This window comes from Neolamprologus multifasciatus, chromosome 7, assembly GCF_963576455.1.
Source record: "Neolamprologus multifasciatus chromosome 7, fNeoMul1.2, whole genome shotgun sequence".
Taxonomy (NCBI): domain Eukaryota; kingdom Metazoa; phylum Chordata; class Actinopteri; order Cichliformes; family Cichlidae; genus Neolamprologus; species Neolamprologus multifasciatus.
In genome coordinates, this window is record NC_140445.1 from 54,101,819 (window position 1) to 54,128,316 (window position 26,498).

The following is a 26,498-nucleotide window of genomic DNA, read 5'->3' on the forward strand; positions in this document are numbered from 1 at the left end:
TTAGTTTTTTTAGTTATTTTAGCAGGACTGGAAATGTCAGTCCACTGCTTTTGTCCAAATATGTAATAATGACTCTTGATGGCTTTAATGATGCCCTGACATTTTGTGTAACTCCATCGGGTGTTTTTTTTTTTTCTTCTTCTTTTTTCACATATCCTGTACAAAGTTTTGTGTAAACAGCCATCTTGGATGCAATACACGAGCCTCATTTGTACTCTGTATAAAGTATAAGATTAAAGTGTTTGAATATATCCACATAACACAGTTTTAGTACCACCTAACCCAAAGCATTTCTCTGACCATCTACAATAGAACAGCTAGCTAGAAGACTGTAGATTCTTCTGCCGATATTCTCAAATGCCTGCTGTTTGTGGTTAATGGATATAAAAGATTTTATATAAAGAAAGCGTGCTGACAGATTCTTAACTTACCATTATCTCTCCTGCAGGTGCTTTTGATCGCGAGTACAAGCTGGCATACGATCGCCTCACCCCCAACCTGGTTAAACTGACACACAACTGTGACCGGCCCCCTGGAGCAGGGGTCATGGAGTGTAGGAGGACATTTGGAGAGCCCGGTTTGTGAACCTCTTGTCCCCCTTCTGTCGCTTTTTTTCCTCCCTCCAACAGTCACTGCTGCTGTTGTTGTTTTTTTGTTTTTTTGTTTGTTTGTCAAACTGCTCTTCAGACTCAGGACCGGCTCATCTGACTGGAGCATTAAGCTCTTGTAAGCACAATGGGACTTAACATAATGCAACTGCCATGAGTTTCTCGAAAACTGTCAGAGCTGAGAGGCATGAAGTGACAGGCCTTGTATTTGTAAATACTTTGAAGATATTTTCTGTATAAATGTTTGCACAGTTATTACACGGTCTACTTTATGCCTCTGTTACTGTTGAAGCTGTGAATAAGTAGGTACAAGTAAGTGTAAGTTCACCTCGTCGAAATTCCTCAGTGGTCCTGGTGACCTTGTTAAGACTGTTGTTGACTGTGTGTACTTTTAGACGTTCATGTTTTTACATAGCACTTTGATAAGATGAGCACTTGCCATTTGTTCTCATTTACATGGGGCTGTGTCTCTGCCACGCACACCTTAGTCATGGTTCTGTCTGAAATTTCCACAGGTTCAAGTTTGTAAAGGCAAATCACTTCCTCTTCATATACACTTCATGAAGCGGACAGGTTAAACTCATATACTGAAATACACTAAACTAGGTTGTAACCTCATAAAATTATAAACCACAAAATTGTTTCTGATTCAAGAATGGAGCCAGTTAATTTATGTGCACAATGTTTATTTGTTTTTGTACAATGTACCAAAAGATCCCAAAAGGGAATATTATATAATTCATTAATTTACAGTTTGGGTTTTTTTTTTAGGCAATATCTTTTTTTAAAGTGATGATTAAAATTTTGTGTTAAATGTGATTTTGCAAGGATGGATTTCCTTAAAAACAGTACAATCAATCAAAAGGAGATAAATGTTTTCTGTCAACATTTTCTTTTATAAAGACTTTGAGTCACACTAATGGGTTCATAATAATGTACAGAGCATTTGACTCTAGAATTTTGTATATTTTCTTTTTGTCTTCAATGTATGGTGTCGATGTTTTAGATATTTGGACAACAGTGCACTGTTTAGTGTGACATACAGAGTATTGATGGATGTTTTACCCACTTATACTAACCGGTCTTGGAACAGACGGTAGTGCAGGCTTATTTGCACTGAGAATATTTAAAGATATATAGATGTCAAAGGCATTTCTTGGACTTGAAAAACAGCTCCGACCTGCCCTCATTCAGAAATCACTTTAAAACACAAGTTTGACAGTTCACTCTTTCATGATCAACTGACAAAAAACCTGGAGTGATGCAGCTCCACAGCTTATTGCTGGACTTCGCAGTAACTGATGATACAATGCTGGATTATATAAGTCTGTGTGTTGAAATAAAACACCAATCTCACAGCATGTAGACCAGTATTTTAGCCAACTTGTAAAAAAAAAAAAAGTCTGGGTAAAAAACAAAACACTGAATGACCAAAACATAATTTTATGTCTATGTGTTGTTTACACTAAGTGTCAATTTTAACAATGTTTCCAATGTATTATTTATCATTTGTAACACAGATACTGATTTGTATGATTTTTACATTTAAAAAAAAAGAAATGAAATTTCTTCCTTAGGTGGATGTATAGTTTGACTTCATTTATGAATAAAGACATTTATTCTATGGATGTCGTGTTTGATTTATTTTTTATTTTTTCAATGAGTTTTCATGATTTTTGAAAAAAAAAAGTTCAAGCAAGCTCGGGGTCTTTATCATGATTCTTACAAAATCATTTACTTACGATGATACAAAATACACATTTAGTAGCCTACATTTTTCAAAATGTGTCCACAAACTAACACTTTTACTTGCATTTCATAGACAGTGCATAAAAAAACCATTAACATCTCTGTTAGGTCTTACACCGCAAAATCTACACTGTATTAGATAGTAGTCATGCATCTCCCCGTGTACTATGAAAATCAATTTAAAAGCTGCCATCATTTCTATAAGTGAGTATCAAGTTCTAGAAAACGCTTTATTGCTGCTGACATACCAGACACTTCACTGGTAACAATGCAGAGCACGTAGCTTTCTGAATGTTTCCTATAGATATCCAGGTCTATGCTCGTGAGATCCTTTCCCAAAAAGGTTAACAGTTCAGCAGAAAGAATTAGATGGAAACTGGGCAGATGATGATACGATCTTCCAACATAACACTGAACACCAAGAAGATGAAGTAGAGGAGGAACATGGTGGAACCCAGCACCTTATTCATTTTCCATTTACAGGAAGCAATGGAGATGATGACAAAGAGGAGCATGAGGAAGAGCAGCACAATGGCACAAAAGAGCCCATTGCTGCTGACAGCTACTGGACCAAAACTATGGATGGCTGAGTACAGGAGCCAAGGGACTGGGAGACTTTTGAATAAAATGATAGTGAAAAAACATAAAGAAAAGGGAGAGAAAGGAATTATTAAAGTTTGTGTTAAGCAGCTTTAAAAACAAAATTGATGATGATCCAGCTATAGAGGCTCACCCCACAGTGATGTCAAAGATGTTACTGCCCACAGAGCTAGACACAGCCATGTCTCCCAGGCCTTTACGAGCCACAATCACACTGGTAATGAGGTCGGGGATGGAGGTCCCCGCAGCCAGGATAGTCAGGCCCATAATTTCCTCTGAGATGCCAATAGTCTCACCCACCTAGGAAGATGAACAAGATTTTTAGGTGCTCAGCTTTTAGTTTACACAGATCTTTTAAACGATACTGTGTGTCAATGCACATCCACAGGAAACAAAGCAGAGCATTTGCATCTAATGTAACTGACCTGATGGGCCCACCACACCATGAGGTACGAGAAGATAGCAATCCACAGAATAGAGCCCAGGAAGGTGACAACAAAGAATTTTCTGGATTTCTATAGGACAAAGTGAGTTATGGAAAAGCAAAATGCAGCATGATTTAAATTACCACAGCTGATATCAGAAATATTATGGTATCTCTCACCGGGTTGCGAACATCTGGGACAGTAAGCCACAGAGGGAAAACTATGGGCAACAGGAAGAGGTAGGTTGCTTGCTTTCGACGTGTATCTGGCCATTCTAAAGACAGAGGTTCATCGTCTTTTTCATCTTCTTCTTCGTCTTCATCCTTATCATCATCCTCATCTTCACTGGACTCATCACTTTCATCATCGCTGTCCTCTTCGTCGCTCTCAGAGTCGTCTGACTCTCCTGACCCATCATCTTTTGCTGGTACATCTTCCTGAAGTAGGAAAGATACCGCAATTAAAAAAATATGATAAAAAGAAACAAAAGTCAAACCATCCTAAGGAAGCAGGTGCCCACAAGTTGTATCATTGATCTGTGCATTGACTCTTACATAGACAGGAATCAAAGACTGACTTCTGGGCTTTTTGAAAGCCACCAGGACATGGTTGGAGAGTACCTTCTTGTCCTCTGGCTGCTCCTTCTTTTCTTCTTCTGCAGCTGGAGTTGGTTCTGGCTCTTTGCTCTGCTCAGTTTTTCCCCCACCATCTGTGAAAGGAATCCCAAAGAGTTTGCTTATTAGTTTGCCCTTATGCAGTTATCTGGAAGACTAATTTCATTTAAGACTTCAGGACTGATTACAGGAAGAACTGCAGTGAATGCATTGGCTGAATTCACTCACAGTCTTCTTAGCTATATAGCTATACATTCCTTGAGTTCTCTGCATAGTTATATGCACTTGGTTTGTACATGCACTTTGACATGTCTGTCAAATAAAAAAAAAACATAAAGCTAGCATTAACAAGTAAACACGCTTCAGTGATTTAGCATCCTAACAGATGAGTTTCGTCTTACTAACCACCTTGGCCAATGTGTGATGCAGAGACATGTTGAAAAGTTGTTAATACTTCCTTACATTCACAAGGAAAGCTGTGATGATGGTGGAGAGGGCTGCTCTGACCATGTTGTTTTATTACTTTTTTGCTAAAATGTTATTTGGCAAATTCCTCCACCTCCTGTGATTCTCAGTTTGTTAGCAAGTAATATTTGGTAATATAGTAGATATTCAGTTATAGAAGTAATAATATAAGAGTAAGAGTGCCAAAAGCTGAAGACATCCATGTAAAGTGCAGACAGACAGCAAAAATGGTATGTTTTAATCTCTTACAGTTTAACTAGTAAAACTGTTAAAAAGTGGAATAAGATGTTTGTGTGTGTATTCTGGAGGCTGGGGAACCTCTGCTTGCCTTTGTGTAAAAGTCACGCCACTGTCATACAGTATATATATATATATATATATATATATATATATATATATATATATATATATATATATTAACTAGTGTGTACTAACTGTTTCCAAGGTATAAGCTAAAATACTACTACAATGGGGAAACAGTTGTTTTATTATGATAGTTGGCATATAGCGACATCTACTGATGTTGAACAAGAAAACCTATTTTATTTTTTTAAGTCATTTTGCGCATGTGATTTTAATGCTTTGCAGACCAGCTATATATAATGATACTAAGCAGGTGTCAGTCTCTAGTCAGTGAATGACGATCACATACTTCAATGTTACCTTCACTTTTGTCTTTGGCGTCTGATTTCCTTCTTGCCACGCTGTTCAGAGTTTCAGCTTTCTCCTTAAATTTCCCTACAAACACACAAAGAGGCAAAATAAAATTAGAATCACAGATGTCACACGGAGGGCCCTAAACACAGTACAAAGTGCTTTTAATGTAGATTTATTATGTGTACATTGCTGCTATATTAGTCATGAAACCCTAAAGAAAGCCTGATTGAAAATGTTGGTGGTTAAGATTTGTATCTGATTAACTTATTGCTCATCTTTTCATCAGACTGCACTTTAGATTGAGAACTACCATAAGTTCATTTAGTATTTAACTGATATTTAATTGTCATTTCCTGGAGTGGGAGGAGCTACAGACTATATGGTCAGCTACTTTCCAGAAGCATTGTGTGTTAGGTCATAATGGTGAGCAGGCCACAATGGATGTACTACAGAATTGCTTTCTTAATAGTTTAATTTACTTTTTGGATAATCAGTGTTTAAGTTGGGGCTACTTGTTTTTCTTTTGTTTTATACTAAACTTCTTGTCTTAGTTTGATTGTAAATATGGCACACTAATAAATTGCTATGATGAAAAGGGGGGATAAACAAAGACTGGACTGTTCATCTGTGTCCACCACACAGCCATTCCTCACAATAAGGCTAAAATAATTATTAATATTACCAGTAGTACAGCAAAAACCACAGAAAGACAGCGTCAGCAGTCAGTTTTTCAACTTCTCATATTTTGGACTAAATACACCCATCCCAAGGTACATAATAACAGAGTAGAGTATTTCTATTGATAGTGCTCCCCAGACATGAGAAAAGGTTTGATTAACTAAAAATTATTGCTTGACAGAATTACTTAAGTCACTGATGTTTCTTGGATGGATCTCAGGGTGTTTTCATGCCTGCTGTGTCTAGCAAATTTAAATCAAACTCTGGTTCATTTCCCCCCTTCGTGCAGTATGTTTGTGCAGATGTGAACACAGTAACCACACCAAGAGCCTTTAGAGGAGGTGGTCTTGGTGTAAATGAACTCCTTGAAGTTTGTTTATGGTGTGAATGTGATCCGACAGTGATTCATGCCATGTATATGTTATACGTTTGAGCTGAAAATTCCCTTTAGCCATGAATGCTTTGTATTCTGAAAGTGGAAAGGTACTATAGATGTGCAAGGGTCTGTACGAGCTAGCAACTAGCTATGAAACGAATATAAATTTAGAATAAAAATAGTCCAGAACACAACACCTTCTTCTTGTTTTTACTGTTGTTATTCCCACCCCAGACACATCTGGCCAATAAGCAGGCTGAATATTCTCACGCTCGATCTGATATTGCGGTCTTGGTGTTGTTCCTACATCAATATTGCAAGTGATCAATCACATTGTCGCGATGCTTTACAATGTGGAAATGAGCATACCAGATAGACCTGTTAATGCTTGATTTGTACTGACACATTTTGGTTCGCTTGGTGTTCACTTGGATTTTTCTCTGGGTGAAAACAAACCAAACATGGGGAAAAGGTACAAATTTACAAACTCATCAAGTGATTCGGACCAGAGTAAACGAACTATAAGTGTGAAAACACAGTTGATGCAGAGTTCATGCAGGTTAGCTCTGATCTTGATGTTAGGCAGGGGAGACAGACACTATCTCTACTTTTAAGATTAGGTTTAAAACATTTCTTTTTGCTAAAGCATATAGTTAAGGCTGGATCAGGTGACCCTGAATCCTCCCTTAGTTATGCTGCAATAGGCATAGGCTGCTGGGGGACTCCCATGATGCATTGAGTTTTTCCTTTTTAGTCACCTTTTTCACTCACTATGTGTCAATAGACCTCTCTGCATTGACTCGTAATTGTTATTAACCTCTGTCTCTCTTCCACAGCATTTCTTTCATCCTGTCTTCCTTCTCTCACCGCAGCAGATGGCCCCGCCCCTCCCTGAGCCTGGTTCTGCCAGTGGTTTCTACCTGTTAAAAGGGAGTTTTTCCTTCCCACTGTCGCCAAAGTGCTTGCTCATAGGGGGTCATTTGATTGTTGGGTTTTTCTCTGTATGTATTATTGGAGGGTCTACCTTACAATATAAAGTACCTTGAGGGGACTGCTGTTGTGATTTGGCGCTATATAAATAAAATTGAATTCAATTCAATTCAATAGGCAGATTCAAATGCTAATTATTGTGCTGCTGCAGTGCTACCATGAAGCCTAAGGAGAAGAAATGTGCACTGGTATAAGAAGGACCACAAACTGGGGCATACATATAGCATTAAATTGCAACAGGTAGCCAGATGACACTGACATTTTATCAACAGAATGATGCCTCAAGATAATCTTTGTAACCATTTTCTCAAATGTGAAATCTGGATAGGTCAGCCCATCATCACACTGTCAATCCAGCTTACATCTTCTAAATCATTGCATTTTAACTAATTTAAGAGAAAGAAAACCCCGTCATCATCAGTGTAGCTTAGCTACACTTAACGTTATGAAGTAACTCGTTACAGTAACTATGTTATTATTGTGTTAACGAGCACGGTAACTAGTTATTATGCCAAAATCAGGAACGCATTAATCATTACTGGGATTTAGATAGGGCCATTATTCGATACTTCGTGTGGTGGCTATCGCAGCTTCCACAGATTCAGCAACATTAGCAAGCGGTGGAGGCCAGCAGGTGGATGAGGGAAAGGGGACGCAGAGAACCGAGGCGGCCGCCGGTCCGAGTGTCAGGTGAACTGAACTTAAGGTAAGAAGTTATGACCTGCAGTCTATCTGGGTCAGATATAAACCAAGTTTAGGTGGAGTTTATTTTCGTTGTGCTGACTTTTTCGTACTACGTGCTAGCTAGCATTACTGAGTTTCTATACAGCTGGGTGGGTGCTATGATGTTACTGATAGTGAACTTTATTTTGTTCATAAGGTTAATTATTAGAGTTGCCAACCATCCCCTAAAAAACGGAATCGTCTGGTATTCAGAGGAAATATTACGCGTTTCGTGTTGAGCTGAAAAGGAACAGTTTGTCCCGGACTTCAGCTACAATGAGAAAGACACAAAGCTGGAGTTATTCTGTGTCTTTGCTGCACAGCTGCCTCTTCTTCTCTCATTCTCTCCCTCTCCTGTTTCTACTTCAATCATGAAACTGATCAATGATCAGCTGATTGGCTTTTCTCTCTTGTTTGTTTATCGCCCACTTTGTGCCAGAAAGAAGAAACCAGCGGAGGTCGCGTTAAACAACAGCAGCACGTTTAAGCGTGATCAGCTGTTGTTAGAATTTATTTAATATTATTTTCTAGTATCAGCTGATGTTTGCTGGAGCCACAGCTGTAAAAGCTGCTGGTCATGATATCGGTTTGGATATGTGGTGAGAGGGAAACATGAAGATGAGACCAGGAGATGTCCTTACTGAATCATCAGAGCTGAACAGGTGATGGAGAAACAGGTTTACCTTTTAGGTCACATGAATGAGTTGAAGGGAAGTTATGAACTGTTTCTGAGAGACAAATAACACCAGGATCCTTTTCTAAGTAGCTGACAGCTGGTAACTGTGCAGAGGTGGATCTAGCAAAGTTTTGCCAGGGGGCCAGGTAGGGCATTAACAGGGAAAGTGGGGCACAAAGAAATACTTTTCTTTCTTATTCTCATTTAAAATATCTAGCTTTTATTAAATAATTACCTGAATCTTACAACAAACGATTGATAGATTAATGCATATATACCCTCAAAACAGTGTACATCACTGTCACAACAGTGTTTGTTTTCATTCAAAGGCTTTATGATTTTCCTATAATGGCGGGCCGGTCTCTAGTCAAAATGCCCGGGCCGATTTTTTGTCCCAGTCCAGCCCTGTATGCAGCTCATCTGCAGTCTGGTGTTACCTACATCTTCCTATTCGGAAGACCGAATTTCTGAGTTCTGAGTACAATTGAAAACACCACGACTGCAGTTTTCGTGTTGGATGTAAAAAGCGCACATGACGCTGTGACGTAGGCTAGAATCATGGTGGCGGTCAACGACGGTCCAGGCGTGGGATTTCTCTCGTGGAAATATGCACATTATTTTTTCCTTTCTATTGGTAGGTGGCACAGTGCACTTGTGGCAAGTAAGCAAGCTAGAAGACTGGCAATCTTGCTGGGTATCCAGTTATGGAAGCAACACATTAACAAGAGAATTCTGAGTAAAACCAAAGTTACTTTCCCTAGTAACTAGTTACTTTGAAAATAACGAGTAACTTGAAGTAACTGAGTTACTTTTGATAGAAGTAACTAGTAATGTAACTAAGTTACTAATTTAAAGTAACTTACCCAACACTGGTCATCATGCACTTACTGACTTTTTCTTAGAGTGTATTGCAGCTATACCCTGGTAATATTCTTCATGTTCTCCTACAGGCCTCTAAATGGATCCCTCTACAGACTGGGGTAGGTATTTATCTGCTTAGTATCAATCTGGACTTAGTGCTGCCTTCATGTGGGACACTTTGCTAATCCATTTTAGAATGAGAAGGACATAGTACTCAGACAGCTATTATAAAAGCACTTGGTACACAGTTATCAGTCATCAAACAGTATTCACAGCTATCAAATAGTACTCACCATTACCTATAGGGTCTAATGTATGAATCATGAGTTGGAAGATGGTGTTTCTCATTGTGCTGTTGTGTAAAGAAGCAGAACTCCCCCCTCGCTGAAGGGATGGCTTCAACTGGGGAAAGAGACGGCTGAGGTCATGATAACTAGTCACTGTACAGATAATAGCACATCACTGTTAAACACTCAATAGTGGATATAGTGGCTGTTTTTTTTTTCTTAACTAGTGCAGGGAGCCAGCACTTGTCTTAATTATTTAAAAAATTAGACTGTGAGTGTGAAGGGTATAAAGATGTTTTTTGTGACTTTCTTCTTGCAGTTTATTGGTTGGTGAATTGATTTTTACCTTTAAACGATTCTTGTCCTCTGGAGCAGGAGGGGCATTATCCTCACCGTTCCCATTAGTCTGTGTGCAACAATGTTTTGTTCAGTGATGATCATTCAGCGGCAGAGATAAAACAAAGTTCATTCTGGCAGATTTTATATTAGTGCTATAATTTAATGCATTACTAGTTCACTCATTGCACACGCTGCCTGACTTGATGATGTCAAAATGCAGAGGATGACAGTATTTTTTATTGTATTCATTATCCCCATAAAATAATTATTAATTATTCTAAATGATATAAAATAGCATTTTCAGCAAAGAATAAAATGTTGGGAGTCCCGCCCTCAAAAACCCTGAGTATGAACAAACCCTTAAACCCTTTACTTGGTGTAAGTTAAGCCTCAGTCACACTGTTTAGGTTTGGACACGCTATACGTGGATGCTAAAGGAGCTATAACTCTGGAAAGCATTCATTTGCTGCAGCTGATTAGCTTTGGGGTGTTTTTGTTTTTATAAAAAAAATTACGTATATATCATGTGACGAAACTGCTTTCTAGTTGCTAATAATAATCCCTACAAAAACCTCTACTAGTTAAATATCTTAAAATCTGCTGATTTATGTCTCTCCAGCAGGAATGCATTAATACCTAGCTAGCATACCTAGCTCTTCAAAAGTTTCATTGGGTTGTTTTCTGTTACCAGTAGTTTATGGTTTGGGTGAAAATGGAGAAAACTTTTCAATATAGATATCAAACAACAGACTTATTAGTTGTCTGACTGAGGATAAGAGCTTTGATGAATTCTTTAATAGGAGATCTTACCTTGTCAGGTTCCTCTACAGCAATAACTTTGACAATGCTCTTGTGTTTGTGGAGTTGGGTCTTGAATGCTTGCTCTATTTGCACATTAAACTTCATGAAAATGACATAGACAGTGTAACAAGCCACCAGCATCATGCTCTCCCACCACATTATGACATTATCCAGGAAGAAGATAATTAGAAAGATGAGGCCAAGTATGTAGAATGACACATCTCTGAATAGAGGCCACCAGGTCAGATGGAGAATCTCCCGAGAAAACAAAGCACACATTCCAATCACAAACAAAATGTTGAAAACTGCTGAGCCCACAATTGTGCCAATACCCACGTTGCTGTGGGCAATGAAGACTCCTATCAAAGAGGTAAAAAGCTCAGGGGCAGAACCTCCGGCGGCCATGAAGGTGGCTCCAGCCACATCTTCAGAGATTGCCAACTTGTTTGTGATTACCCCGAGAGCAGGAACAAAAAACTCATCACACACAATTGCAAGTGACACAAACATGTACATCATCCCAATAATGTGAAGGATCACCCAGCCACGTCTGCGATCTTCGATTGAAAAAATGTCCTCTGGGTAATCACCCTTCATATGTGGTGCTTCACCCGGAAAGGCTGGTGGGACGGTAGTTGTAGGAGGAGCTGGCGTGGGTGTCTCCGGAAGTTCAGGTGCCACATAGATGCAATGCACAAGAGTCCGATTTGTTGTTGGCAATAATGGCGATTCAGTAGTGGTAGATGTTGTGGATACTGAAGTTGTAGTTGCATTATGGACATCATACGTTGTATTAGTTTGCTCAGTTTGCTCTAAATCATATGCTGTAGTTAAAGCCTTTCCCAGATCTGCAATCTCCTCAACGCCCTCTGCTGAACCTTCCCCACTATCCTGTGCAATTTGAGGCATTGCCAAAGGCTCGTACAGTCTAGTGCTGATGGTCAGCTGGTAGAGGGTACAGAGGAAAACCCCAGAGAGTAGAAAAAGAACTCGGCTCAGCTGCAGTCGCTTCCTTCTGGTACAATACATTTTTCTCCAGCAGCAGTGTTGCTTTTAGCTAGGTAGAAATAAGGTGCATAAATAAAATTTGGTGGAGTCCAGTTCTCTCCCCAGAAGACCATGGGGTGGCAGAATTCAAAACTCCAGCGATGTGACTCATTTCACATCTTCAAATCCATGGAATACCCAGTCTATAGTACAGTAAAGGAAAAACAGGGATAAAATTGCATTTGGAAAGGATATTAATAGTATACACATATCTCAAGGCATTTGGACTATTCATAACTAAAATTTATCCATTATTATGTGTCATAGTATTATCATGGGGAAAACAATTATTTGTTTGCTCACTTACAACGAAATTAAATCTGTTTTTTTTTATGGTAGTTTTAGTTTAACAAAGAGAGACAGAATATCAAACAAAACACATTACATAAAGGTTATAAAGTCATTTGCATGTCACTGAGCGAAATAAAGATTTGATACTTCTGTTCTTAAATAGTTATGTGCATGAAGCACAATCGTCCACATAATCAGTTTCTTCCATTCCAACCTCTGCATTCCCACAGGCTAAAGAGTAAAGTGCTGTCAAAGAATGTCAGGAGCAAGATTACAGACCTGCACAGGGCAGGAATGGGCTACAAGAGCATCAGCAAAAAGCTTGGTGGGAAGGTGACAACACTTGATGTGACTATTAGGAAATGTAAGACACAGAAAATGACCCTCAATCACCCTCTGTGTGGAGCTTCAAAGTAACTCTAATAAAGAAGCCACATGTATAGGCTCATGTGAAGTTTGCCAATGAAGATCTAAATGATTTAAAGAAGGCTTGGGATAAATTGCTGTGGTCAGATGAAATAAACATCAAGCTCTTTGGCATCAACTCGATTCACCTTGTTTGACGGAAAATAAATTTTGAGTATGATCCTAAGAACACCATCCCCACAGTCAAACACGGTGGTGGAAACATTATGTTTTGGGTACAGGAGAGATCCTCTCATTGAGGGACAAAAGGACGGGGCTGCGTACCACAAAATCTTGGACAAGAATTTCCTTGCCTCAGCTAGAACACTGAAGAGAGGTTGTGGATGGGTCTTCTAGCATGACAATGATCCAAAACATACAAGGCAACTAAAGAGTGGCTAATTTGTTCTATGTCATTTTTTTCTGGAGTTTTTGTTGATATTGTGTGTCTCTCCATTGAAAAAAAAAACAACCATAAATAACAGAGACTGTTTATTTCTTTGAAAACGAGAAAACAAACAAATTCAGCAGATCATCAAATTATTATTTTCCCCACTGTATTCATAGATCCATTTATAAAGTGTTACAGTTACTTTCTTTGCACAATGCTGGTTTCTGCACAACATGAAAGACTAGAGTTGTGATGCAAAATTTAAAGCAAGGAGCCAATCTAATTGCTTTATCCAAAGAGAAGAAAAAGGTTCAGACTTACCAGAGAATAACATCTTGCAAAATCATAAGTGCAAGCATTTCCAAAAACAGGTTTCCACTGTCAGCTATTGTGGCACAAACAAACTGTTGCAGTGGCCAGTGTTATGTATGTAGGACACAGAACAACTCTTCACAATGGATCAGCATAATACCTAATACCTGAAGTCTTCTAAGAGGATTATGTGCGTTACCGCACTCTCACTTGTGAGTATACCTTAGTAATATTCAGTTTAATGCAAAATAAGTTTTTGTTCTGTCTAATGGTATTTTGACACCATGGTGTTTAGAGAAAAAAACTTTGATGACATAGTGAAACGTGTTATACTGGTATGTCTACCTTTAAACTTCATATTAAAACATATAAGTACCATATCAACGTGCATTACTGATAAAATGACACGTTCCTTGATGGATTGCTGTTTCCAGCATAGGAATATGAAATAGTAGTGCATCTTAAAACACTGTTGCAAGGGCAAATGCCATATTCTCAAAACTAGCCAACCATTAGACTCAGACTGTTTGCAGCTTTCAGTGGTGACTTGATCAGTGATGTCACGTGTATGTGTGATTAATGCTCCCCTAGTGTAGGTGAATGCATTTCCATGAGTGAACGCAGCTTTAGCACTGACTCCTCCCATACCTGCTTCCTAATCGTGGGTTGATAATAAAATGCACCTGAAGCCTTTGTTTACGGCCCACTCTCACCGTATATGCACTACATGCTTGCTATCTATCTTGCAGCAAAAGAGGAGGTATCACTTGGATCAAATAAATATGTATTTGGAAAGATGTTCTCGTAAAAGTAAACTTTGTTTTTTGGTTTAATTTTAAAATGCGTGCTGAAATTTAGTAAATAGTTTATAGTTTCATGTTTTTAATCATGCTACAGACTATACAATACTGCAACTTTACAGACGGTATAATTTCAATTTTTGACATAATTGCAACTACATATGTGTCTAACTGGTAACTTTTTAATATGTTTTCTGTGAACGCCTGGCATTCATGTTATCCTTGTGTTAATTCTTTTAATTCTTTAAATAGATGCAAAACATACTTACAGACACATCTGAATGAACTACACTCTGTAGTTTTGTTCCCAATCATACACCAAAATTGTAACACATCACTGGTGTAGATACCATCTGGGGTTAAATAGTTTTTTAAATCAAAGCAGTCATTACAAACCATTTAACAGTGACCAATAAATGAGGTTTATGTGTGAAACTGAAAGGCTCTTGAAAATGACATAAATACCAAACAGTAGATTAATTTCTTGTCTGATTCAACATAAGAGCTCTGAAAAGGAGAGCTTACCTTGTCAGGTTCCTCTGCAGCAATAGCTTTAAAAATGCTCTTGTGTTTGTGGAGTTTGGTCTTGAGTTTGTGCTCTATATGCATGTTAAACTTCATGAAAATGACAGAGAGTTTAACAAGCCACCAGCATCATGCTCTCCCACCACATTATGACATTGTCCAGGAAGAAGATGATCAGTACGATGAGGTCAAATATGTAGAATGACACATTTCTTAATAGAGGCCACCAGGACAGGTGGAGAACTTGCCGAGAAAACAAAGCACACAATCCAATCACAAAGGAAACATTGAAAACTGCTGAGCCCGCAACTGTGCCAAAATCCACATTGTCATGGGTGATGAAAACTCCTATTAAGAAACCCAAAAGCTTTGGGGCGGATATTCCAGCAGCCATGAAGGTGTCTCCTACCACATCATAGGAGATGGCTAACTTGTCCCTGATTACCCTGAGAGCAGGAACAAAGAATTCATCACACAAGATCGCCAGCAGCACAAACATGTAAATGATCCCAATGAGGTGAAGGATCACCCAGCCAAAAGATATCTAGAGGATAATGAGCATGAAGGATGGTCGGTGCAGGAGGAGCTGGAGCTGCTGTAGATATTTCTTTTGGAAGCTTAGAGGCTGCAGAGATAAACCCTTTTGTGACTGGCAGTAATAGAGACTTGGTAGTGGTGGGTATTTGGAATCTGAGGTTGTTTCCACATCCTCGACCACATGCGTCTGATCTTGGGGATCATAATCATGCTTTGCAGTGAGAGATTCCACCTCAAGTATCTTTGTTAATTTCCCCCTGAAATCCTCTCCGTTCTGAGGCAAACCTGGTCTGGCACTGACAGTCAGCTGACAGAGGGAACAGAGGAGAGTCCCAAAGAGAAAAAAAATGAAGCTTTATCAGCTGCAGTCGTTTCCCTCTTGTACAATTCATTTTTCTCTTTGAAAAATCAATCAAAAAAAGTCCCCACTTCCCACTTCCACTTCAAAACCTAAAAAAAAAAAAAAGGTTCTTCAAAAAGTTTAGGAACTGTTTTGCAATTACAACTCAAATACAGCACCAGATGAGGATATTTTCGGAGGTTCTGTTCTATTCAGATAATCAAAACAGATATTATAATTTTTAATCATAGTGGCAGACATCTAAGGAATGTTCAAGTTATAGGACATGACGCTGGAAAAGTCTTCACCATAAACATTAGAACCTACTTTAGGTCCTGATAATAGGATTATGTGTAGCGTCTCATCTTAAACTAATCATCAAAGCAGAGTCCAGAAAACCTAAAATACATTTAAAAATATTAAAACACGGAAAATGTGGGTAGATACCTTGAAACGCGTCTACCAAATCTTTACTGGTCAGGGCATTAAAGTGGGCGTTGCTTATCGGCCCGTCTTTTGTGCAAAACAAGTCGCCAAAAGACTGACCGCATCTCTAGATGATAAAAAGTTATGTCTGCAGCCAGATCATTATTATTATCATCATTATCATTATTATTACTATTATTGTTGTTGTTATGGTTTTTTTTGTTTTTATCTCCCGGGAACTATCGGCTGATGTGTACACTAATGTCAGCCGGACGGAAGTGCTGGTGCACAGTACACCATAACCATTGTTTAGTTAGCGTAAAAACGGAAAGGCGCGTAGGTTTTAGTAATTATTTTTTCTGATACCGCTTCTTTACTTTGTATCTTGGGTTTTGGATAGTTATAATGTAATTCTGGTTAAATGGCAGCTGGAACATTTCATTCGTTTGCCGCAGCGTTACAGAATGCTAATGTAAATTAGCCGAACAACTAGCCAACATTAGCTAACAGTTCGGATGTTACCATATGTTCCCTTATCTTTACTGACGGCGCCTGTGTATTTGGTTGTTCTAGCTAAATACGCCTCAGCGACGACAACGCAGTGGAAACCGTTAGTGGGAGCATTGCAGCGGACTTCTGTTTTCATATTTGGGATCTGTAAGCGGTGAGCCATGCCTACTGTGGTGTTAATGGATGTGTCTCTGTCCATGACACGACCAGTGTCATTGGATGGCATCGAAGAGTTTCAGAGGAAGAACCTGGCTGTCCACGGACTCAATATGTTGTTTGAACACATGGCCTCAAACTACCGCTTGGAGTTCACGTCGCTGATGGCCTTTTCTTCCCTGTGGGAACTCCTGGTACCTTTCACCAGAGACTACAATGCATTGCAGGTAAAGTGTGCTCATGTGACATATCTGTCTGAAAAGTCAAAGTATATTTTGTTTCCTTGAAAAGCGGTCTGATTTTGGGATTACCGTATGTTGTTTTTTTTCCTGCACAGGAGGCTCTGAGCAACCTGGAAGACTATGACAAAACCTGTGTTGAAGCAGCTCTAAATGGAGTTAGTAATGTAGTACAGCAGGAGTGGGGTAGTGCCTGCCCCTGTCAGGTATTTGGCTAACACTTTATTCAGTATCGCCACACCTCTGTATTTATTGTATTTATTTTTTGCTTATTATTGGTCGAATAGCTTTCCTGTAGTGATCTGAACCATATGTGCATATACTGAGTTATGTTTATGTACTTCTTCCATATGTCCTGTAGGTGGTGCTGGTTACTGATGGATCCCTTGGTATTGGGAAGGGGTCTTTACGCCACTCCCTCCAAACACTGAAACAACGTGGGGATGACAAGAAATTTCCTCTTCCTTTCCCTTTTCCTACCAAACTGTTCATCATGTGTATTGCCAATGCAGAGGAGGTATTGAGCCATCCTTACAGTTACATGATACCAGAAGCAGCTGGACAGGGTCATATTGCCTGTGTTAGACGCCTGTAAATCACACATTTCTGTGAACATTTTAGGATGATAGCAGTATGACAGTTGTTTTCTACCTTCAGAGACTCAAACTATAGTTTTCCAGCACATAAAACATTTTGGCTTCCAACAAAGAGGCTGTTACTTCACAAAGCTGTTATTTAAAAAAATAAATTTGAATACATTTTATTTTTCAAATGGCAAAAAAATAACATAAAATGTATAAACTTATAAGTATAAGTGAAATAGCACAGTCTTTTTGTGTTGACTATATGCACACTAATCATGGTTATAAATAGTCACCAACTTTTAATCGGGGAAAAACCCTGCATGTCATTAAATATTAGGTATTCATCAAATCAAATCACTTTTATTGTCACATCACATGTGCAGGTACACTGGTACAGTACATGTGAGTGAAATGTTTATCGTCATGAAATTTGTAGATGAGGTGACCTTTGATTAAAGGTTTAAAATGATTTCTCTGTCAGCATTTCAGAATCAACAGACAAAATTTTGCTATAGATAACCTCACAGCACTTATCAGTTAAAGTTTTTGTGCTATTGTATCCCAAGTGCCCGGGAAGTTTCTCATGGCGATTTTTTTTAGGAGGAGGACCACACCTCATTCACTCCCTGTCCTATGACTATTGTATGGCTACTTCCTTCACTCAGGTTCTTAGTTCTCATTTTCATACTTGGGAATCTGCGAGGCCCAGGAGCAACCACCAGTCTTCCCCATACCACAGTCTCAGCCCTAGATCTATATTTATTCCATCTGTCAGTCCCTTTCAGGAAGCATGATCAATCTAATTGAGAATGTGGAAATTGCTATTAAATTGCAAATATGTAAAAGTTTAACTTAATCTAGCTAAATAGCCCAGCTTTGAAAAGTTAGACCCACTGTCTTGTGTAATTTCAGTTACAGGTGACTGATGCCATGGACAACCTGGAGGAATTACTTCGCCTTAGTGGAGGGGATGGGCAAATCTTTACTATGGAGGGACCGCTTTGCATGAAGAGTGTACAGACCATGTTTGGGTACTACTGTAACTGTTTAGATTATTCACAAAAAACATTTTAACCTCTTTCATATGTTTAGTAAGGGCATCTTTGGTCATATTCTATATCTGCATGTCCCCAGGAAGCTGATCGATCTTGTATACTCTCCCTTCCATGCGGTTTTGCACTGTGGGAATCTATCCTCAGATGTTCAGGTCTTCCCTCGACCTGAGCCTGTCGTGATGGATGAAGAGGTGGAGCCCATGCCCCGGACTGTTAGTACAGGTACTCAGCTGGCTTCAGATTTTATGATTAGTTTAATTTAAAGAGGTCATGAAACATTACATGCATAAAAGCTAATTTACATCATGGAACCTTACTTTAAAAAACTGACATAGATGTAACTGTGAAGCAGGATTTAAGAAATAAGTGCTGAAGTTTTAATCTGTCAGTACGGAACGTGACGTCATGTGGTTGGCTGGTGGCAGCTAGTAGACTTACATTATTTTACGTTAGCTAACTAGTGAGAGAATCGACAACTCTAAGGAAAATAAAGACACTAAAACTAAAAATCAGTTTAAGGGGATCATTTTTGTGCTGGGCTAAGAAACTTAGCTGATTGCATGAGCTGATTGTGCCACTCAGTACGGCTGGTTAGGGGAGGAAAAATCAGTTTCTGACTTCATCCTGTTGGTCTGGTGATTCAAACAGTCTGTCCTCCACACTGTTCTTATTTAAGTAAACTTTAAGCACTTCTTTCACAGACAGTGTTACATCTATGTGTTTTTGAGAGCAGACCTCCACAATGTAAACTGGCCTTTATATGTTTAGTGTTTTGTATCCTCTTTAAATTCTTCATTTTTTTTTTTTAAACAAATCCTTCTCTTATATGCCTTTCAGATTTGGAGATTGTGGGTTTCATTGAAATTGCTGACATTGCAAGTCCTCCTGTCATATCCAGACACTTGGTATTACCTATTGCTGTAAACAAAGGTTGGTTTTAATACTTTTGCTATGTTCCAGTTATAGAGAAATGCTGATTGGTGACATATTAGCTTTGCAGCTTGTGCACAACTCCTCGTATTTAGATGTAAACACCCAAATGTTTAAGCAGCTTTATGTTAACTCACTTAAGAAAGAAAGAAAAAAGAACTTTAGAGTTTGCTGTTGCAGAACAAATCAATTTTAGTAAATAAGGTTGATAATGAACGAATCAGGAAATGCCTCAGACTAAAAGAAACCAACAAAATAGGAAGGAAGAGCAAAGCTGCTGGGAAATCCCTTGAGGTTCGAGCTTCCTTTATTTGTCATGCACACAAATTTCTTTCAGTACTTCTTTAAAAAATTGCTCTCATTCTGTAATATAAAAGATTAAAAGTAACATTAATAGAAGAGATGAGAAAAAAGTAAGTAAAATTGTCTAACAGCAGAAATGAAAACAAGTATTTTTTTCTGATTAATAAAGAATAGCAAATATTTATGATTTAGGTTATTATGTGTACTTGATTTTAGATGTGGATGAAGTTGGTACCGGAACCACAGATGAGCTTGAGGAGGAACCTTCTGCCAGTCAGATGGCAGGCAAAAGTCCCAATTTTTGTGTACTTTTACATGGAAGTCTGAAGGTTGAAGGCATGGTGGCGCTGGTCCAGCTGGGGTGAGATGCAGCAGAGCTGTTATATAAACTCTTTTATATTAACCTGCACCATAAAGACTGCTATATTATGCAAACAAATTGTATATGTAGTTTGCTTTTTTGCCCCTCAGGCCGGAGTGGTACGGCATGTTGTACTCCCAGGCAGACAGCAAGAAGAAATCAAACTTGATGATGTCTCTTTTTGATCCCGGTCCGGGGCCTCTGCCCTGGCTGGGCAAGATATCACATTTGGGACCAATCTCAGGTGACTTTTTTTTAATCTCTCCACCATGCAAAGTTTCATTGCAGATGAGGGTCAAATGAGCAAATATGAAGAGTTCTGTGTTTACAAAAGATTATATGGGGTTTCTAAGTGCACTGTGTTTAAATTCTTTTTTTCTTTTTCTTTTTTCCCCCCAGTGGCTTAAATTAAGCTGCAAACCATGTTAGGGATATTCTGAAACTCTGTGTTTTATTTAACATGTGACACAATGACCCATGCACAAGTCCTAAAGAACAACAGACTGTGTACACGATCAAGTAGTTAATACTTCACCTGGGTTTCTCACATGTCTCATGATGCAGTGTATTGACTGACCTCACTATGTTGTCCCGTGACCTTTCTCATGTCACAGAAGCGGCTGATAATCCCTACGGAGAGGATGACAGTAAAAGTCCATTTCCTGTACAACCACAGGTGAAACGTAGCTATGCCCAGAATGTGACCGTGTGGATTAAGGCCAGTGGACTACAGGTGAAGTAAAATTACTGCGTGAGAGTATTTTTCTCTTGAAAGTTTGGAGAAAAGACAAAAATTTCATACATTTATGTCAGTGATAAATTTATCCAATTATATTCTTTTAATGAACTGCTTTCTGTGTTTTAAAAAACCCAGAAAGCGATTAATTTCTGACATTTCTGTGTAAGAAGAAGAAAAGAAAAAAAAAAGGCTTATTTGCAAAATTGTCAAAATACCTTCAGATTAATTTCTTGTACTTGACTAATGAGTTACTTGGCTTCTCAGAGGCTGCTCTGTTCACTCCCTCTACAGTGGGCTCAGCAAGCCTCTACTTTGTTTGAACTCTCTTCAGCAGAGCTTGGTTAATATTTATTGAAATTCTTGTTCCTGTGATTAATAATTGCTCCAGGAATTTCAGGTATTTGATTTTGTCAATATTGTCGCCATCGAACAAATATTGATTCTTCAGGTCAGTCCGAGTCCGTCATTCAGAGTAATCTTCACATGACCAACTATGTAATCTTATATTAGTGAATCTTAAAAAAAAGGAAAATGTCATCAAAAAGTTTTTCGTTTTTGTAGTTTATTCAATAATCATTACACATGAAGTGAAATATTTCCTAAAAATATGAGGAAATATTTACTATTTGATATAAATCTTGAGGCTTGTGGTTTATAGCTCATTTAAAAACGGAAATCCAGTGTCTCAGATTATTAAAATGCTTCCTAGGTTTAATCAAAAAAAGATTTACAATAAAGAAATGTCCACCTACTGTAAAGTTCATGTAAACACTCAGCACTTAGTTTGAGTGCTTTTATCATTTATCAAGGCGGCGTGGCATGGAGGTGATCTGCACTGAAGCCCAGGTTGCTTTGATAGTGGCCGATAGTGCAGCTTGTCTGTGTTTCTCATCTTCCTGACATTATCTCACAGATTCTTTTTGTCATTTAGATCAGATTAGTTGGCTAGCTAGTCATGCACAGTAATAACATTGTCAGCAAACCATTTGCTCATAGATTTAGCAATGTGTGCTAACTCCTGCTGAAAAGGGGAAATCTGCATCTCACTGAAGCTTATCAGAAGATCTGCGCATAGAGTACTCTAAAATCATCTTGTAGATGACTATGTTAACTCTGTACTTAACAAAATGGTGAACCAACAATTTCCAATACAGATCAACTAATAAATATTCTACTAATTGAGATACTGGATTTCAGGTTTTCAAGCCGTAATCACTAAAATGAATATAAAAACATTTCATTGGTCAAAACATTTAAGGGCCCTTTTGATTCATTGACTCGTTTTTTTATGCTGTCATTGTACAGACTGATGTCCAGAAGATCCTGAGGAATGCCAGGAAACTGCCAGATAAAACTCAGACCTTCTATAAGGTAAGATTAGCTGGAATGGCTCTAAACTATAATTTTTAAAGCTATGTTTGTTTTTTTTCCAAAAATGAAATGTTATTTTTTTTCATTTTGATTCTGACAGGAGCTGAACCGTCTACGCAAGGCTGCTTTGGCTTTTGGTTTCTGGGAGCTCCTGAAGGGAGTTGCCGATCTGCTGGAGAGAGAGTGCACCATGCTGCCAGACTCGGCACATCCTGATGCTGCTTTCCAGCTCTCCCACGCTGCACAGCAGCTTAAACTAGCCAGCACTGGTGACTCCCAGTATGCTGCTTTTGATCACAACATTGTTCCCATGCACACGGATTTCTCAAGCTGAGCCGCATCCGAATTTGTATGAATGAACTCAAAATATCATAGGCTCAGCCTGCGTGGACCAATGTGGTGCAGCGTTGTGTACACCCTGTAAAGACGTTCACGGGATTATTTTACGAAGTCATCTTTGGGATTCAGTATTGTTTTGTTTTTATAAATGTTCCTTTGTAGGAATCTTTTGACACAATAACCACATTAAAATTCGATTTTTATTCATTGTCAAGTAACTGCCACATTTACAGAACAGAGTAAACGGCTATTAATGTTGGCATTCGTAATTCAAGTGCAAATAATAAAAAAAGCAGCCAGAAAAAAACCTGTTACAATTTAACATTGCTCCTTGAAGGTTGTTGTTGAGCACAACGGACACTTTTTTTTTTTAGCAGTCTGGTTATTTTTCCCTGAGCTTTGTGGAATGGTTTGGAATTGTGAAATTATAACCAAGAGCTTGTCATGTGGAATGATGACTTGTTTTCTTTATACATATGGCAGTGACTGAATATGAAATGATAACAGGGTTTTCTTATCAGTGCTTCTCAAAATAGCGCTGCGTGGGAGAAAAACAAGACTAAAGGGGGGGGGGGGGGGGGGGATGCGCACTATCACACAGGTGCTATGGAAATGTACCGGTATATGTGTGCAAACTTGGTCACCAATAAGTTTGCTCGTGCAATGAGGACAGAAATACTGCATCATCTATTGTCATTTTAGTTTTTATATGGACAGGCTGTCAAAAATTGAGTTGATAATAAATTTGACATAAGGATGATGATTATTAAAAACAAATGTCAAGGAATAAGCAGGCAGCAAAGGTGTTCAAGGAATGCTGTTGGTGTTGAGTCTCAATTTGCTTTCCTCTTTTTGGTCCGGAAGCGCCTCTTCCTCTGCTTGTAAAGGTGGCGAAAGTTGATAAAAAGTCCTTTGGTGGGGGGGAGGGAGAACCAAGATTAATATCAGAGCAGCAGTGGTTAAGTTAGAATATATATGTGTCATGTGAGAGACAGTTCATGTGGGGACTCACCCAAAAACATGAGAACAAGATAAATGTACAGGAAGTAAGAGAAGCTGACAGAGGTGCCGATCACTTTAGTCAGAGGAATGCTGAAGAGTTTAGATTCATCAAAGATGGGGATGGACTGGATCACTGCAAGAGCTACGTGGGATTGAGAGATAAGAGTATATATAAAAGAGTCTATAAACATGTTTACATGTTTTTTATATCAAATTTTGTTTTAAAAAAAAAGCCTACCTTCAGCTAAAACACCCAGTGGATACAGTGGCATCCAGACAGTATACCGCAGCCAAGTGAGGGTTTTCCACTCTGTATTGAAACAGCCCAGCATGTAAAAGGGATACCTGAAAAAGGATGAGCATGTTGGTTAAGGAAAAAAAAAAGTCATGCTCCAAATAAAATGACACAAAGTTGCATCCACAGTTACACATTCTTATAAAATTATAGCTCAGATGCGACTGCTACTTGCCTGTTTCAAGGCTGAAATGTGAATAAAATCGAACAAAAACTAACTGTTCCAACATTTGCAAAGCTCTAAATCTTATCCAATTTTAGTTTTATTTAAATAAAACTGGCTAAAGCTGTACTATATATCACTAGATGACTGTTTACTGTAAACAATAGGAAAATGCATACTTGCCTAAAAATCTCAATAGCACTCCACAGATAGAAAACAAAGAACACAACTGGCTTGTGGTGCATTTCCTCCAGACTACCAAAAATGATGAAGAGGATAAAATTCCTTCCGACCACCTAGTGCACAAACAAAAGATGTGCATTGGTGCTCAATCTGTAACTTTAGGAAACTTGAACTCAGGCATAAAAAACATCCCATACCTGTATAAGAGTTGGTATAACACCTGTCTTGACTACACCAAAAGCAGCATTCAGGACCTCTACTGATGCCAGGATCTGGCAGAAGAACATCACATCCGAAATTGTGTGAAATGTGTCATAGAGGGAATCTGAAAAGAGTTTTAGAACGGACATGTTTTAACCAGTTTTCTGGGAAGCAAGTGACACTTTCAGCTTCTCCTATGTAATATATTTTCACACCTATGCCAATGATAAACAGGCGCACTGTCATGTTGACAAAGATCCATGAAAAACCAAGAAACTGGACCAGGTTGTACACAATCAAGAACACAGTTTTCAGGCTGACGAACCCTGAAATATTTCAAAGAAATTGGAAAATAGTATCAGCAGTTTCCCTTTCAAAGCCATCTGATAAAACAGAATGTTCAAGTGCAATATATTATGTGCACCCACCTTCTTCTTTTTGTCTTGAAGCCTTCAGCCTGTTCTTTTTCTCCTCCTTTTAAAAGTATTTAAAAAATTAAAATAGTAGAGTCTTTAATCAATTATTATAGTCATACTGACATTTTTTAATCTTTATCTGCGAGTGTCATTTAGTAACAATTGTCAAATGCCAAGTTGTACTCTTACCTTTTCTCTGATTTCCATCTCAGCGTCTGACTCGTCCAGCCAGCGATCAAAGTCCGGTGCCAGGAAGACAGGTTTACGCTCCTGGACAGTCAGCCTTTCCCACCAACCTCGCTGTATTTTGTGCACTATAATGTTCACCTGCCGCTGTGTGGACTTGTAGCTGACCTACAGGTTCACGCAATGAGCACAAACAGGAAAACCACAGAAAGGAAAGGATTTAAGAGCAATCTTATAGTTATTCTGTCTATAGATATATTTCTGATCCCACAAGATAAATTATATAATTACTCAGCCTACCTGTGGCTTTACTGGTAAGAGGAACTCCAAGCTGAACTTGTACTCATTTTGTCCTTTTGCACCATGCCCCTGGGCTACAAACAGGATATCACAAATGAAATGCCACAAAAATATTTTTAAAAATATGTCTTTAATCACCAAATGCAAATGAAATCCGTGAATCCATGTCACCTGAAAAGTGAAGGACATTTTCATCCACGTGGACGTCAATATTCTGCAAAAACACAGGCAAAGGATAAGCATACTTCCTCGCTAGATCAAGAATTTTTTTACTTCCTGTTAACAGAAACCCGAAACAAAGATCTTAATCTTATGCTACAATATAACCGTGACAAACTATATTCCAAAACACATAGGATATTTAATTACCAGGTAAAATAAGTGCTTAAAAAGTCTCTAACCTGAATCTTCTGTTACATGATCAGAAATAGAGTTAAGTGCTATAAAAAGAAGAAAAAAACGAGTGCTGAGAGGCCCTCCTGTAGCATGTAGTATGGGATGATGTGATATCATGTGTGTAACAACACTGACCTGTCCCTCACACATAACCCCACGAGCGCCGCGTGTGAACGATGCTACCACCCCCACCCACCCCGCCTTCCGAGTAGTTCCAACAGGTATTTTTAGGACTTTTCACCCATGTGATTAACTGTTAACACGAATATTCTTAAAATCAACAGGTTTTAAAAACAGGTTCGAACAGGTTGTGTGGCTTTAGACGTACCACATAATGAACGAAGGGCCTCAACAGAGAGCTTTGTATGGAACAGTTATCAGATAAGAGATCTCAGTTCTCATACAGTATGCAAATAGTACAGCTATCCAGCAGGATAACGTTTACAGGAACCTTTCGTCTGTATTTGCATTGCTTCCCATTTACCATCAGAGGCCCAAAAACAATGTTTAAAAAAAAAAAAAAAGTCAGAACCATGCTAAAGCGTTTTGCCCGTGACAAGCAACTGCAGGAGGGACTCTCACCTGAACATCTGTCAGCTCAACTCGCAGGTAAATGTCTTCATGGCGTTGAGCCCAATAAACAAGAGGTGTGAGTGCCATTATTGCGTTTTTGATCTGTTTTTTTAATCGGGCAAATATCAGTGAGGCAGACAATGAATGAACGCTCCACGCTTCATGCTAGCTGCCCTGGAAGGACTTTAGCAATTACCCAGAATATTCTTCGAACGTGCGCGCTCTCCACTGATCAGTGCTGAGACGCGCTCGTGCAGGAGGCACAAACGTTAG

The 26,498-nt window shown here is 38.7% G+C and overlaps 4 protein-coding genes across 11 annotated transcripts in view; 2 read left to right on the forward strand and 2 right to left on the reverse strand.

The window, feature by feature from the left end:
* dennd4a (DENN/MADD domain containing 4A) overlaps positions 1-669 on the forward strand; it is a 21,197-nt gene extending 20,528 nt beyond the window's left edge. For both annotated transcript variants that reach the window (XM_085165956.1, XM_085165955.1), the window contains one exon: positions 449-669. In XM_085165956.1, coding sequence (XP_085022082.1) covers positions 449-585 — 137 coding nt within the window. In that variant the 3' untranslated portion in view covers positions 586-669. The remainder of the gene's footprint in view (positions 1-448) is intronic.
* Positions 668-13,439, reverse strand: slc24a1 (solute carrier family 24 member 1). Of its 4 annotated transcripts, none has more exons than XM_085165958.1 (10): positions 13,305-13,439; positions 10,859-12,015; positions 10,056-10,115; positions 9,716-9,824; positions 5,125-5,199; positions 3,937-4,091; positions 3,562-3,819; positions 3,383-3,472; positions 3,091-3,257; positions 668-2,972 (listed from the first exon to the last, which is right to left on the reverse strand). In XM_085165958.1, the coding sequence occupies exons 2-10, from the start codon at positions 11,876-11,878 to the stop codon at positions 2,723-2,725; spliced, it is 2,184 nt and encodes a 727-aa protein (XP_085022084.1). In that variant the 5' UTR covers positions 11,879-12,015; positions 13,305-13,439; the 3' UTR covers positions 668-2,722. The 4 variants fall into 4 exon arrangements, with proteins under 4 accessions (XP_085022084.1, XP_085022085.1, XP_085022083.1 ...); XM_085165959.1 differs by having other exon boundaries at positions 9,722-9,824; positions 10,859-12,039; XM_085165957.1 differs by having other exon boundaries at positions 10,859-12,039.
* A 2,722-nt stretch (positions 13,440-16,161) lies between these two features.
* ints14 (integrator complex subunit 14) lies at positions 16,162-23,074 on the forward strand. 3 transcript variants are annotated; one of them, XM_085165969.1, is made up of 12 exons: positions 16,162-16,259; positions 16,497-16,816; positions 16,927-17,034; positions 17,190-17,345; positions 18,325-18,443; positions 18,547-18,689; positions 19,305-19,397; positions 19,917-20,061; positions 20,172-20,305; positions 20,676-20,794; positions 22,106-22,171; positions 22,272-23,074. In XM_085165969.1, exons 2-12 carry the CDS (start codon positions 16,595-16,597, stop codon positions 22,503-22,505), a joined length of 1,539 nt encoding a protein of 512 aa, XP_085022095.1. In that variant the 5' UTR covers positions 16,162-16,259; positions 16,497-16,594; the 3' UTR covers positions 22,506-23,074. The 3 variants fall into 3 exon arrangements, with proteins under 3 accessions (XP_085022095.1, XP_085022094.1, XP_085022093.1); XM_085165968.1 differs by having other exon boundaries at positions 16,164-16,395; XM_085165967.1 differs by having other exon boundaries at positions 16,164-16,816.
* Positions 22,697-26,460, reverse strand: hacd3 (3-hydroxyacyl-CoA dehydratase 3). Of its 2 annotated transcripts, none has more exons than XM_085165972.1 (11): positions 26,235-26,460; positions 25,428-25,470; positions 25,257-25,330; positions 24,960-25,124; positions 24,786-24,828; positions 24,570-24,680; positions 24,351-24,478; positions 24,154-24,266; positions 23,751-23,857; positions 23,523-23,654; positions 22,697-23,420 (listed from the first exon to the last, which is right to left on the reverse strand). In XM_085165972.1, exons 1-11 carry the CDS (start codon positions 26,310-26,312, stop codon positions 23,344-23,346), a joined length of 1,071 nt encoding a protein of 356 aa, XP_085022098.1. In that variant the 5' UTR covers positions 26,313-26,460; the 3' UTR covers positions 22,697-23,343. The 2 variants fall into 2 exon arrangements, with proteins under 2 accessions (XP_085022098.1, XP_085022097.1); XM_085165971.1 differs by having other exon boundaries at positions 24,783-24,828; positions 26,235-26,459.
* Between the last annotated feature and the right edge of the window lie 38 nt (positions 26,461-26,498).